Raw genomic sequence first — 15,747 nt, forward strand, 5'->3', positions numbered from 1 at the left:
ACCCGGCCCATCGAGTCTGCTCCGCTCTGACCGTTCGTCAGAGCACTGGAGAAGGGTCATCTAGAATCGAAACGTTGGCTCTATCCTCTCTCCACAGATGCTGTCAGACCTGCTGAGATTTTCCAGCATTTTCCGGTTTGTTGTTTCAGATTCCACATCCGCACTATTTTGCCTTTAGCAAAGCGTTCTTAGCCAGTGTTTGGTAGCTGTAAAACAACCCCTCCGAGCCCTCGGAATAAAGTGTGGAATGGATTGCTGCAGATTGCTGCTATACAGAACACATTTCTGTCACTTATTGATTGCAGCATAATTCAGAGAAACAGTGAGTGCTCTATTAGTTCCTCAAGAGATCAAATTGAAGTCTGCTAACATTAAGGAAAATTGGCTTCTCCTAACACCCACGCACTCAACAAAGAGAATCAATGATTTGTCAGACCCAACGTTTTGATCCATACAGGTCTCCAAGACAGGACTTTTAACTGTTAATCAGCAGCTTTATTTTTGCCATTAAAATCTGGAACTTTTTTTCACCTAGAAGCTTCTTTCACAAGCTGCCTCTCAGTTAATCTGCTTCGGCTGGCTAACAGGCAGTCTCAATCATCTATTTTTGTCCATGTTTTTCCCCGACATCACTGTACCTGCTTAACAAGACACGGTTCGTTATGAGAGTTCGGATTCTCACCATGGTCCCTACCTCCTTCCTCCAAAGTGAAGTGCTCAGTTTCTGAATGGAGGTCAATCAACAGAGCAAAGTAGTAACAGAACAGCGCACACATGAGGTTGTGCCCAGCACGTTTGAATGGCTGATAGTTTAAAGTTTTTAAAGGTTTATTTATTAGTCACAAGTAGGCTTACATTAACACTGCAATGAAGTTACTGTGAAAATCCTCTAGTCGCCTTTTCGGGTACATGGCTGATGCGCCTAACCAGCACATCTTTCAGACTGTGGGAGGAAACCGGAGCACCCAGAGGAAATCCACGCAGACATGGGGAGAACGTGCAGACTCCGCACAGACAGTGACCCAAGCCAGGAATTTAACCTAAGTCTCTGGCGCTGAGAGGCAACAGTGCTAACAAATGTGTCTTGAATCTACTGATTTGATATCAAATGCTGAAAGTGTCAGAAATGGGATATTGCACAGAATGATCATTTAGATTTATTCCAATGCGAAATAAATCCAGTGAAATTGCTGCCTTTTCCTGTTTATTGTTTTTCTGCCCCAGAACCCTTCAATGATTGACTGTCATGCAAAATATGGCAAACACTGGAGATCACTTCACAGATACCATCAATTGCCATGTCACTTTACAGAAAGAAACAACAATCTTGGTCTAAGTGTTTCCTCTTAACACAGGATTGAATGCAATTGTCCAGAACATCAAACATTTATCCTCACTGTGCTTCCCATCCATTAACCAATCCTCCATCCATAAAAACATAGAAAATAGGAACAGGAGTAGGCCATTCGACCCTTTGAACTTGTTCTGCCATTCATTATGATCATGGCTGATTATCCAACTCAACAGAATGATCCTGCCCTCCCGCTATACCTTTCCTCCCTTTCGCCTCAACTACTTTCTGTGGTAGCGAATTCCACAGGCTTACCACTCTTTGGGTGAAGCAATTTCTCCTCATCTCAGTCCTAAAAGATTTACCCCATATCCTTGGAATAGGACCCCTAGTTCTGCGCGCCCCTGCTATCAGGGACATGCTTTCTGCATCTACCTGTCTGATCATTTTAGAATTTTCTAGGTTTCTATGAGATTCCCCCTCATTCTTCTGAACTCCAGCGAATATAATCCTAACCGACTCAATCTCTCCTCATACATCAGTCCTGCCATCCCAGGAATCTGTCTGGTAAACCTTCGCTGCACACCCTCCAGAACAAAAACATCATTCCTCAAATAAGGACACCAAAACTTCACACAATATTCCAGGTGTGGCTTCATCCAGGGCCTGTATAGTTGCAGCAAGACATCCTTGCTCCTGTACCAGAATCCTCTCACTAGGAAGCTGACATATCATTTGCCTTCTTTACCACCTGCTGCACCTGCTTGTTGTACATTTCCCCCACTCAATTTATAGCCATTCAGATAATAATCTTTCTTCCTGTTTTTGCTACCCAAGTAAAATGACCTCTTATTTATTCACATTAAACTGCATCTGCCATGCATTTACCCATTCAGTCAACTTGTCCAAATCTCACTGAAGCATCTCTGCATCCCCCTCACAGCTCACCCTCCCACCCAGCTTTGCGTCATTTGCAAATTTGGAGATAATTCATTTAGTTCCCTCATCTAATTCATGAATATATGCTGTGAATAGCTGGGATCCTAGCATTGATCCCTGCAGTACCCGACAAGTTATTTCCTGCCATTCGGAAAAAGACCCATTTATTCCTACTCTACTTCCTGTCTGCCAATCAGTTTTCTACCCATTTTAATACACTCCTCCCAAACCCATGCACTTTAATTTTACATGCTAATCTCCTGCGTGGGACTGTGTCGAAAGCTTTCTGAAAGTCCAAATAAACCACATCCACTGGCTCTCCCTCATCAACTCTACTAGTTACATCCTCGAAGAACTCCAGAAGATTTGTCAAGCATGATCTCCCATTCATAAATCCATGCTGATTCTGCCCAATCCTGCCACTGTTTTTCAAGTGCTCTGCTATAAAATCTTGGATAATGGGCTCCACAATTTTCCCCACTACTGACATCAGGTTCACTGGTCTATAATTCCCTGTTTTCTCTCTACCTCCCTTTTTAAATGTAGGGGTTACATTAGTTACCCTCCAATCTGTAGGAACTGTTCCAGAGTTTATAGAGTCTTGGAAGATGACTGTGATGACTTCAGCCAGGCTAATGAGGTTGGCTTGCTAACATATGAACTACCTAACGAGTCCTGGTCTTGTGGAGTCCGTGGACCATGTCTACGTTTTGTGTTATAGATTGCACACCCTTTTTGTTTTCCTGAAACACCTTTTACTGATGTTTTGTTTGCACTTCAGCCCCACGCTCCTGATCTACGAGCAGCTGGTGCGGAGAGGGGCGGATCGGGAGGACGACCTCCTCATGAACCTGGTGAGGCGCGCCATTAATAGGTCCAGGCAGCAGGCAATCGACGGGGTCGTCCATCCTGACTGTCTGCCTCACTACCATGGCTATATTCGCGGCCAGGTGTCCCTGGAGAGGGAGCATGCGGTGTCCACTGGCACAGTTGACACCTTCCGCGCCCGCTGAGCACCGTAGGGGCCGGGGTGTATTATTGACCCCGACAATCACATTATGATTTGATGTTTTAAGTTTCCTTTGTGATTGCTTTTTGGTTTGGGCTGTTCCCCCTCCTTTTGGGGAGCTGCCCCTTTTACTTTGTCCCCAAGTTAATTTGAGTTTGTTTACTTGATTGGTATCAAAAGAAATACCTGATGAGTCCTAATTGATGGTTAAATCAGGGAGCCTCATGCTCCCTATTTAAAGCAGGTGTGTCAGACTCCCAGCCTGCATTCAGCAGGGAGCAACTGGAGAGCTGGCTATGTACAGATATATGGTGTAAATAAAGTAACTTGGTGACGGGATTTTCACCTCCGTGGAGTTATTACAATGACCACCAATGCATCCATTGGTGTACGAGGACACCCACTTCTACTTCCTGAAGTACTATGGGATGTAGATCATCAGGCCCTGGGGATTTATGGGCTTTCAATTCCAGCAGTTTCACCAACACCATTTCTCTACTAATACTGATCTCCTTCAGTTCCTCTCTCTCATGAAACTCTATGTTCTCCAATATTTCTGGTATGTTATGTTATTATACTGCCCTAGCACTTATCTTTTTAATGACCTTTTGATGTGGCTTTTAAAAAAAATAGTGACTTCTACCACCTAGAAGGACAAAAGCAGCAGCTGCATAGAGTCATACAGCTCAGAAAAGACACTTCAGTCCATTGTGTCTACACCGCCAATAACTACCACTAAAGTCAGATTAATCTCATTTTCTAGGTGTTTGGAACTCCAAATTCCCCTCAGAGAACACACCATCTCGACTTGGACAAATATCTCTGTTTCTTCATTGTTACAAGGTCAAGATCATGTAACTCCCGACCTAACTGCATGGTAGGAATGTCTTCAGAAATAAAACTTTGGCGGAAGTGTGACACAGACTACAACTAGGGATAGACAATTACTGCTGGCGTTGTCAGTGGTGGACGTATATCGAGAATGAATGTAAAAACGTTACATTCTTTCCAGTCCCTTTCGTTTTTCCCTTCCCATCAGCCAGAGAGAACACCAAAGATGACAACTGATGAGATTTCATCAATTTGATTCTGAAATAGGCCACAAAGATATGCAAAGAGCACATTACAAGCATGGGACCAGTTGCAGTCCCAACAGTGGCCATGGCTTCCAGTGGCACTGTTGGGACTACATGGCTGTCAGCCAATCAGATTTGATGGCAGCTTTCTGAAGCGGGACTTAATCCCAGTAAATCGGAGGAGCGGGCGGTGTGGGGAGTGGGGTGGGGGAGTGGGGAGTGGGGAGTGGGGTGGGGGAGTGGGGAGTGGGGGAGTGGGGAGTGGGGAGTGGGAGTGGGGAGTGGGGAGTGGGGTGGGGGAGTGGGGGAGTGGGGAGTGGGGTGGGGGAGTGGGGAGTGGGGAGTGGGGAGTGGGGAGTGGGGTGGGGGAGTGGGGAGTGGGGTGGGGGAGTGGGGAGTGGGGTGGGGGAGTGGGGAGTGGGGTGGGGGAGTGGGGAGTGGGGTGGGGAGTGGGGTGGGGAGTGGGGTGGGGGGGTGGGGGGTGGGGGGGTGGGGAGTGGGGTGGGGGGGTGGGGAGTGGGGTGGGGGGGTGGGGAGTGGGGTGGGGGGGGTGGGGAGTGGGGTGGGGGGGGTGGGGAGTGGGGTGGGGGGGGTGGGGAGTGGGGTGGGGGGGGTGGGGAGTGGGGTGGGGGGGGTGGGGAGTGGGGTGGGGGGGGTGGGGAGTGGGGTGGGGGGGGTGGGGAGTGGGGTGGGGGGGGTGGGGAGTGGGGTGGGGGGGGTGGGGAGTGGGGTGGGGGGGGTGGGGAGTGGGGTGGGGGGGGTGGGGAGTGGGGTGGGGAGTGGGGTGGGGGGGGGAGTGGGGTGGGGGAGTGGGGTGGGGGGGTGGGGTGGGGGGAGTGGGGTGGGGGGGTGGGGTGGGGGGGTGGGGAGTGGGGTGGGGGGGTGGGGAGTGGAGTGGGGTGGGGGGGTGGGGAGTGGAGTGGGGTGGGGAGTGGAGTGGGGTGGGGGGGTGGGGAGTGGAGTGGGGTGGGGGGGTGGGGAGTGGAGTGGGGTGGGGGGGTGGGGAGTGGAGTGGGGTGGGGGGGTGGGGAGTGGAGTGGGGTGGGGGGGTGGGGAGTGGAGTGGGGTGGGGGGGTGGGGAGTGGAGTGGGGTGGGGGGGTGGGGAGTGGAGTGGGGTGGGGGGGTGGGGAGTGGAGTGGGGTGGGGGGGTGGGGAGTGGAGTGGGGTGGGGGGGTGGGGAGTGGAGTGGGGTGGGGGGGGTGGGGAGTGGAGTGGGGTGGGGGGGTGGGGAGTGGGGTGGGGGGGTGGGGAGTGGGGTGGGGGGGTGGGGAGTGGGGTGGGGTGGGGAGTGGGGGTGGGGAGTGGGGTGGGGGGGTGGGGAGTGGGGTGGGGGGGTGGGGGGTGGGGAGTGGGGTGGGGGGGTGGGGGGTGGGGTGGGGTGGGGGGTGGGGTGGGGTGGGGTGGAGGGGGTGGGGGGGTGGGGTGGGGTGGGGGGGGTGGGGTGGGTGGGGTGGGGTGGGAGGGGTGGGGGAGGGGTGGGTGGGGTGGGGGGGGTGGGGGGGGTGGGGGGGGTGGGGGGGGTGGGGGGGGGTCGGGGGGTGGGGGGGGGGGGAGTGGGGGGGTTGGGGGTGTGTGGTGGATTTCAGATGGCGGACTTCTCAATCCCATCACTGAAAAAAGTCAGCAGGAAATAAAACAACAGAGAATGCTGGAAAAACTCAGCAGGTGTTGTGGCGGCATCTGTTGGCAGAGGAAACAGAGTTCACATTTTGAGTCCGTTTGACTCTTCTTCAGAACTGAGAGAGATAACATGGAGTGGCACGGTGGCATCATGGTTAGCACTGCTGCCTCACAGCGCCAGGAACCTGGGACCGATTCCCGGCTTGGGTCACTGGAGTTTGCACGTTCTCCCTGTGCCTGCGTGGGTTTCCTTCGGGTGCTCTAGTATCCTCCCACAGTCCAAAAAACGTGCTGGTGCATTGGCCATGCTAAATTCTCCCTCCATGTACCCGAACAGGTGCCAGAGTGTGGTGACTAGGGGATTTCCACAGTAACTTCATTGCAGTGTCAATGTAAGCCTACTTGTGACGAATAAATAAAGCATAGTATTAAGCTGATTTATTTTGTCACATGTATTGGGATACAGTGATAAGTATTGCTTCTTGTGCACTATACAGACAAAGCATACCATTCATAGAGTACATAGGGGAGAAGGAAAGGAGAGGATGCAGAATGTAGTGCTACGGTCATAGCTAGGGTGTAGAGAAGGATCAACTTAATATAAGGTAGGTCCATTCAAAAGTCTAATGGCAGCAATAAACAGAAGAGGGATAAAACAGCTGGAACAGTGATTAGCTAGAGCTGGGAGAGATTGCAACAAGGATGTAGCAAACCTGAGAAGAGGAGACAAATGTTTGGGGGTGGGGAGGTGGTTTGCACCGAGACAAAAAATGCATGGGATATTAAAAAAAAGGATTAAGATGGAGGTGAAAGGTCACAGTTTAAAATTGTGGAACTCACTGTTGAGTCATGAGGGCTGTAATATGCCTAACTGGAAGATGAGATGCTCCTTGTCCAGCTTGTGTTGGGCTTCACTGGAGCACTGCAGCATTTATTTCAGCAGGAAACAAATCGATGTTGACTGTCCTGCTGCCATTCTATGCAGATGGTTGGTTTGAGACGGGAGGTCTGCCCCTTACTCGGAGTATCAATCCCGACAGCTATGTAGTTCCAGCAGCGCCACTGGAAGTGGTGGCCATTGATGGGACTGCACCTAGTCCCACAAATCTAAACACTCGGTGCCCCAGAGCATTACCCTGCATCTCTGGATTCCCAATTCAATACCACTATGCTGCCACCACCTCCATCTGTCCTTGCAAACAAGAATACTTTCATAGTTGCAACTTCTGAGTTCAGTAATTCGGTGTCAACAATTGTGTGTGTAAAGCGCCTGCCTTTCAATAATGTTACATGGTCTACTTCACCATCCTGCCCCATGCATATCATTTCTAATTGGACTGAGATTTATTACAAGTCAGTAAGAAACATGCCTTGTATTCACATCTTTGGCGTAACTTCAATAAGTGTTTTACTATATTTCACGCACGTTATGTAAAATTCTGCTGATAGACGACAGCTAACTAGAAGATTCTATTTATGAAACTGCTTGTAACGTCATCAGTCATCTACAAATCCATCATAACCCTTAATGGGGGTTTGAAGTTACAGCACTTATTTCTGCTAGTTCAAGCATTTAACCCTACTTCCATATTTTATTTGAATTTCAGAATCAATTTTGAGAACATTAATACCTGTTAAACAATGAATAACGGACAGCGCGTGGAATGAAATACAAAACTCACCATCACCGGTTTCCATTAGTTCAGCATTTCCATACTTTGGGACCGCTCTTGGTGTTGTTCCTTGGGGACGTTCAACCTGTATTGAGTGCTCTGTTGTATAAGTGGTGATATCTGGAGGCGCAGAGTGGTTTTCTAATAAAGAAAAGGGTCAAATATTAAGTAAAGAAAGAAAAGATTAATTGCTGCCTTAAAGTGTAATTTTGATTTTTTATGATTGCTTAAGAGACATTCCAGTAAACATGTCATCTACAGGATTTTGGTGTCAAAATTTAGAACAACATACACAACCACCATCTAATTCAGCAAAGTCAATACAATGTCAAATAATCAATCGCTTCAGATTTACTTTGCTCTGTTCGCACTCTAATTTCTTAGTCATTGTCCAAAATAGGTCCTTCAAGCTTCACAACAATCAATTTATCGACAAGTTGCCTTGCCACCAACTAGCAGTATTAAATTAGCTCACTTCTGGAATATAGTTAAATGAACAACACAAAAGCCATCTTCGTTATTTTCCCTGTGACTCCAGTCACCGTGTGGGGGAATCACAGACCCCCGTCCCGTCATCGTGTGGGTGAATCACAGATCCCCATCCCGTCACCGTGTGGGGGAATCACAGATCCCCGTCCCGTCACCGTGTGGGGGAATCACAGACCCCTGTCCCGTCACCGTGTGGGGGAATCACAGACTGTGTCAAGTTGTGTTAGAGATTGTTGACCAACAGTTCCACAAAAGCTGACCCTGTAAGACTCTCAAGACACCCAGGTCACAGAGATGTCAAAATAAGTAGCTGTTGGGCTTTGCAACTTACAATGTAGGTACACATCATTTCCTTCACTTATCTTGTATGAAGGAAAGTACAGAAAACTTTGAATTTTAATTTAAAAATTAAAATTACTGGTTCATTTTAAGCACCGTTACTGCTATATAACTGGGAAACATTTAAAATAACAAGGAAAAGGAATGAAAGTGACATTTGTATTTTGAAAAATGTCAGGATGAATTGAATGATTGAAGAGAGAGTGTTGGCTGTAGTTGGGGGTGGGGTGGATTTGCTAATTGCCTGTATAAATTGGAGGGTTTGAACAGATCATTTAAACTATCGTTTTCTCAAAGGTTACCTCAATTTTGACTCTTCCACATTCAATCCCTTCCCCTCAGCCATTTAGAGAGATACTCTGCCTGTGCAGACCCAATTCACAAAGGCCCACTGAAACCCTTTATAGACACTTTCTCATCTCACAGTTCACCCTTCTCCTCCAACCCAATGCAGTCCGACATTCTTTCCACCCCTTCGAAACCCTCCAATTTATTCTGGCCATTATCTTCTGCCTCCCACCCCACCACCTCAACTACAGCTAACACTCACTCTCCTCAATCTCTCAATTCATCCTGACACTCGTCTACCTCAGCCCACAGCACCTCTTCCAGCTTCAACTCCCTACCCATTCTTCACTCCCTCTCATCTTAATTTCCTTCAACTCCCCCTTAGCACCACTCTTAACTGAGCCTTGCCACTCACAGAAGGGATAATGTAGGCACGTGCGACTGCTCACTCAAGATTCTTGCCGATAGCAATGTGGTGGCCAGTATCACCACTTGGGTAGGAGCAGCACTGACGGGAGGTGGCCCTGAGCCCCACACAGTTTTAAAACAACAGCAAATGGTGACATTTAGGATGGGCACCTAAAAAGTTGACCGTGAATGTAAAACAAGTCTCACCTTAAATTAAATCTTCCTGCTGCTACTGTGAGATGGAATATTTTACTCTATGTGGATTTGTGGAGGATGAATAAGGAACTATTAACAGTAATTCAGTGAACTGTATTTAATATGTTTGCAATCACATTTGTCAGTGGTCACTAGAATTCCCAATATGCTTTAAAGCCAAAAATTCAAATTGAGTTTTTGTGAAAACAATGCAACTGGTGTAAAATGTACGCAAGGGGCATCATCATTCCATCAAGTCAGATAGAGAGGAACGCAATTACTTGGGTACCCTATGTTACCATGACATCAGCTGGTGGAACGTACTAGGGGATTTTCACAGTAACATCATTGCAGTGTTAATGTGAGCCTACTTGTGACTCTAATAAATAAATCTTTGTCAAAATAATTTCCGACTCATAACAAATCTCATCTATCAGGTCAGAGAGTAATCCAACCAGAGGCTGGTTGATTCAAGATGCGAGAACTTTTTAAAATTTAAAAATAAGGTGAAATAACTGTTTTCAGCTGCCAGTGACAGAATTACAGCTACAAAGCAATAATTAGGGTGAGGTAGCAGTGAGAATGCAAGAGGGAGAGAGAGCAGCGAGCCTGTGAGAGGGAGAGAGAGCAGCAAGCCTGAAAGAGGGAGAGAGAGCAGCGAGCCTGAAAGAGGGAGAGAGAGCAGCGAGCCTGAAAGAGGGAGAGAGAGCAGCGAGCCTGCGAGAGGGAGAGAGAGCAGCGAGCCTACAAGAGGGAGAGAGAGAGCAGCGAGCCTGCAAGAGGGAGAGAGAGAGCAGCGAGCCTGCGAGAGGGAGAGAGAGAGCAGCGAGCCTGCGAGAGGGAGAGAGAGAGCAGCGAGCCTGTGAGAGGGAGAGAGTCATGATGTGGAGATGCCGGCGTTGGACTGGGGTAAACACAGTAAGAAGTTTAACAACACCAGGTTAAAGTCCAACAGGTTTATTTGGTAGCAAAAGCCACACAAGCTTTCGAGGCTCTGAGCCCCTTCTTCAGGTGAGGAAAGGAGAGAGAGCAGCGAGCCTGCGAGACGGAGAGAGAGCAGCGAGCCTGCGAGAGGGAGAGAGAGAGCAGCGAGCCTGCGAGAGGGAGAGAGAGCAGCGAGCCTGCGAGACGGAGAGAGAGCAGCGAGCCTGTGAGAGGGAGAGAGAGCAGCGAGCCTGCGAGAGGGAGAGAGAGCAGCGAGCCTGCGAGAGGGAGAGAGAGCAGCGAGCCTGTGAGAGGGAGAGAGAGCAGCGAGCCTGTGAGAGGGAGAGAGAGCAGCGAGCCTGTGAGAGGGAGAGAGAGCAGCGAGCCTGCGAGAGGGAGAGAGAGCAGCGAGCCTGCGAGAGGGAGAGAGAGCAGCGAGCCTGTGAGAGGGAGAGAGAGCAGCGAGCCTGCGAGAGGGAGAGAGAGAGCAGCGAGCCTGCGAGAGGGAGAGAGAGCAGCGAGCCTGTGAGAGGGAGAGAGAGAGCAGCGAGCCTGCGAGAGGGAGAGAGAGCAGCGAGCCTGCGAGAGGGAGAGAGAGCAGCGAGCCTGCGAGAGGGAGAGAGAGCAGCGAGCCTGCGAGAGGGAGAGAGAGCAGCGAGCCTGCGAGAGGGAGAGAGAGCAGCGAGCCTGCGAGAGGGAGAGAGAGCAGCGAGCCTGCGAGAGGGAGAGAGAGCAGCGAGCCTGCGAGAGGGAGAGAGAGAGCAAGTTAGCAAATAAAAATCGAGATACGACATTACAGGAAACTAGTTGATTGGCTTGTAAACGTTACTGCTTAGGGACCAAGTCCCAGGTTTAACAATAATAAAAGCATTTAATAAGAAGGTTTGAGTAACTGGTGAGCATTATCTTTTACCTGCAAGTAATGTTCGTCACAACTAGCAACTCACGTTAATTATTAATAAGATTTATCAGTACTATAAGGTGTATTAGTATTGGCAAAGTATTTTTTGTAATAGCAAGGTTAATTAATGAAGGAACGGTAGGCCTGCTCCACCTTGGGCGTTCACATCCTGCACAATGTGGGAGCTCCGAGAAACTTCCCATGTCCCGGACAAGCTTATGGGTAGGAAGAGTTGCCAGCTGCAACAAATTAAGCTCTGTGTTTCAGAACGTGATGTGGAGATGCCGGCGTTGGACTGGGGTAAACACAGTAAGAGTTTTAACAACACCAGGTTAAAGTCCAACAGGTTTATTTGGTAGCAAATGCCATTAGCTTTCGGAGCGCTGCTCCTTCGTCAGATGGAGTGGAAATCTTTCACTCCATCTGACGAAGGAGCAGCGCTCCGAAAGCTAATGGCATTTGCTACCAAATAAACCTGTTGGACTTTAACCTGGTGTTGTTAAAACTCTTACTGTGTTTCAGAACTTGAGCAGCAGCTGGTGTCACTGCAATACATCCATGAGAGCTATGTGGCTAGCGTCTTTATGGATATGGTCACCCCACAGCTTAAGATTATGCAGGGAGAGAGGGAATGGGTGGCTACCTGGCAGTCAAAAAGGAACAGGCAGGTAACACAGGAGTCGCCCGAGTGCACCCCACTCTCCAACCAGTATCCTGTTCTGAATAATGGAAATTGATGATTTATATGGGTGGTGCAGCCAGAAGCAAGTCCATGGCACCACAGATGGCTCAGCTGCACAGGGGAGTAAAATAAAGTGTAGAACAGCAATGATGGTAGGTGATTCGATGGTTAGAGGAACAGATAGACATTTCTGCCACTGCAGATATGAATCCAGGGGTTTGCTGCCTCCCTGTAGCCAGGATCAAGGATGTCGTTATGCACCCTCAGAGGGAATGGTGAACAACTAGCCCTACCGTGGAGTTTGCACATTCTCCTCGTGTGGGTTTCCTCCGGGTGCTCCGGTTTCCTCCCACAGTCCAAAGATGTGCGGGTTAGGTTGATTGGCCATGCTAAAATTGCCCCTTAGTGGCCTGAGATGTGTAGGTTAGAGGGATTAGTGGGTAAATGTGTAGGGATATGGGGGTAGGGCCTGGGTGGGATTGTGGTCGGTGCAGATTCGATGGGCTGAATGGCCTGTTTCTGCACTGTAGGGTTTCTATGATCTATGAATGATTAAACTAGTGGTTGTGCTCCATATAGGTACCAACAACATAGATACCAAGAGGGATGCAGTCCTGCAATCAGAATTTAGGGAGCTAAGTAGAGTGGTACAGAGTCACGACTGGGTTACTTGCGGGGCCTTTTGTTAGTGCTGTTGGGAAGGTTTACACCAACTCTGAGTGGTGTAGGGAACTTGAGAAAATATCAGGAGAGAACCAGGAGAGGAGTACCAGGGTGCACAAAATATTAGGAATGACTAAAATAAAGAATAATAAGTTAATAGGTGGTATCAGAGTAAAAAGACAGTAATTGAGTCTAAATCAGGGTTACAGTGTATGTTTGTGAATGTACGGGGTATGATAAATAAGATTGGTGAGTTATAGGTGCAGATTGACATGTGGAATTATGATGTTATGGCTATAAGAGAAACATGGCCCAAGATAGGCCAGGTCTGGGTATTAAATATTCCGGGATACAAGGTGTTCAGGAAAGATAGGAAAAGAAGAAAGGAGGAGGGTTCGTGTTATTTATTAAAGAGAGCACCGCAGTGCTTGAGAAAGAGGATGTCCCAGAGAGATCACGGAGAGAATCTATTTGGCTAGAGCTAGGGAACCAAAAAATGTGCAAATATATTGCTCGGTGTGGTCTATAGGCCACCCACTAGTGAGTTGGGTGTAGATGAACAAGTCGGCGAGTAAATTAGAGGGAAGCACAAAAATTATAAAGTAGTTATCATGGGCGAGGGGAGATTTTAATTACCCAATATAGACTTGGATAGTAAAGGGCAGAGAGGGGGGAGAGTTCCTAGTGTGTGTTCAGGAGAATTGTCCACAGCAGTATGTGCCCAGTCCAATGGGAAATAAACAGCTTGCGTTCATGTAGTACAAGGTTACACGGTACTTCACAGGAGCATTAACAAAATTCGACACCAAGCTTGATAGAGAGATGGCTGGATAGAGATGGTTTTAAGTAACGCAGGAGAGGGAGGGAGAGAGGTGTAGAAAGAAAATTTCAGAACTCATTTCCCCTACCGTTCCTCTATCCTTATTTTGCTAGTCAACAAGCTTGTACACACATACTGCTATATCTCCTCATGCCAAAAGCTTGAATTGTACCATATACTACAACTATTGCATTCCATTTACCTTTCCAATTTTCAGAAAAAAAATGCAAAGCCTGTTGAACATGACTTGCCTTCGGATATTTGTGCTGGCTGCCTCTAATTGATCCATACTTTCCTAAGTGCTCACTAATTTCATCTATGATTTCAAGAATTTGCTTGCAAATGGCATTGGACTAACTGGGTTGTAGAGGGTCAGGTCAATATTCTCTTCCTTCTTGAATATTATAGCACCGGCTACTCTCTCATCCAACACAATTAACAGAATTAAGGGTTGAAAGATCGTAGCCAGGATTCTCTACTATCCTCTTCCTGATTTCAAGGTACCAAACAGAATAGTGACATATTTACTTCGATTTCTGCTCATTTCTTCAGCTAATTGTTTTTGTACAATTATCTCCAAGACTCGTTCCATCTCTTCCTCTAGGATTCCTCTACATTCTCACTTCCACCTTCATTTGTACTTATTTAAAAGATAGATAAGCATAAACAATGTTGTTTAAATCCTCATTTTGTACATCAATCACTCAGGAAATAAATGACTGGCCAGATTTTATTCCAGGAAGCAATTTGAATGATTTCTGTGACATGCAAGTCACAAAATGAATATTGAAACGTCTATGAGATCAACACCGGTGAGCAATTTAACGCGGGGATCAGTATAGAAAATGTTACTAACACTTTTCAATGCGGCCCACTTCCAAATCATGCAAGTACTGCTGCGTGAATTAGAGATTCTTTAAAGAGATGATTTTTAAAACAAACTTTAAAGAGATGGCTGCAGTAATTGTATCAATCAAATACACGGTTAAGATCAAGGTTAACAAATTCAAATTTTAACTCTCAGGATTAACTGTGATTAGTTTTCTTTTAAAAATCAATTGGCAGCCTAACTTTATTTGAAAAAAAAAATACCAACAAACCTTTCTGTCGCACGAATTAACAAACCAGAGCATCTATTCTTTCAACACACATTAGGCTCCAAAAAATCCTAAACCCCCTTCATCTGCACCCTTTTCCTCAAAAAGGAGGTTAACCAATGCAAATAGATCATCTGCAGTGCTTGGCTTTTTTAAAAACTAAATGGTGACAAGAATTCATGCTTTTTTCACTCCATTTCACTCTCTGCGATTATTTAGGTATGATATTATGCGCAATTTATCAAGATAGCGGTGGACTATCAAAATCGATGCTTTTATGGGCTTGCACGGTAAACTATAATATTGCTGTCACAGGCATATCATGTCATCACAAGTCTAGATCAAGTGGTAGGCCATCTGTCAAGTCTACAAACATTGCCACGGACACCATCAATCTTACTCCTTGGTTAATAGATTGTTGTATCAAAGGATAACGTCAACCAGCCAGAATCCTAAACCTGAAACCAAAAGCTCGGCATGGTCATGCTTTAGAAGCTGACACTAGCATTTCGCTATTGGTGATTATCTCCATTCAGTGATCAAATTGCTCAAACAAACATATAGCTCTGTCCAACAGAGACATGCGGCAATGTCATTACATACTTTTAACAAAAAAAAATTCGAATTGTCTTTCCTCTCACAATATTCAATTTATTGTTTACTAATGCCTGCAAAGCAGTGACCCATAGTTCCCAAATGCATATCTTTGGTACGTTTCACAAATTTCATTAATTACTCACTAAATTGCAGATTCTCTGCATCATCAGCATCTTCTCTCGTACTCTGGGGAATCTGATCAGGAGCAGATTTGAGAGACGAGAACGGCATTTACATAGCACCTTTGACTTTGTAAAACGTGCCAAGCTGCTTGATGGGAACATTATCGAACAAATCAGGAAATGCTGCTAAATGCAAAATTGCAAACTACTGAGGGATGAAGAAGATCATTTGGTATATTTCATTTACACATCCATATCCACCAATTAAGAGCTCACACTGCAGCAACCATTTCCTAAATTGTTCTCGGGGTTTTGACTACATAACTTTCAAAGAGTTATTTTTAGATTTACCTTTCCCATTGCATTATATAACTGTCAAAGATCATTGTCAGCTGGTTCCTTTGCTGCTTGAAAAGCCCAAATTCCTATCATCTTTCCTCATGACTCCAAACATATGAATTAGCAGCAGCAGTAGGCCACTTGGCCCCTCGAGTCTTCTCCGCCATTCAATAAGATCATGGCCGATCCGCTTGCAACCTCAACCCTACATTCCTGCCTAACCCCAATAACCTTATTAATCAAGAATCTATCTAACTAAGGAAACTAAGGACTA

General features: G+C 46.9%; 1 protein-coding gene across 1 annotated transcript in view; it reads right to left on the bottom strand.

The window, feature by feature from the left end:
• The window catches only part of LOC144506541 (disco-interacting protein 2 homolog C-like), a 581,001-nt gene that overhangs the window by 221,073 nt on the left and 344,181 nt on the right, over positions 1 to 15,747 (bottom strand). Inside the window, exon 6 of the mRNA XM_078232798.1 lies at positions 7,619 to 7,750. Within this exon, the coding sequence (XP_078088924.1) occupies positions 7,619 to 7,750 (132 nt within the window). The remainder of the gene's footprint in view (positions 1 to 7,618; positions 7,751 to 15,747) is intronic.

Source organism: Mustelus asterias, chromosome 2 (assembly GCF_964213995.1).
Source record: "Mustelus asterias chromosome 2, sMusAst1.hap1.1, whole genome shotgun sequence".
NCBI classification, from domain to species: domain Eukaryota; kingdom Metazoa; phylum Chordata; class Chondrichthyes; order Carcharhiniformes; family Triakidae; genus Mustelus; species Mustelus asterias.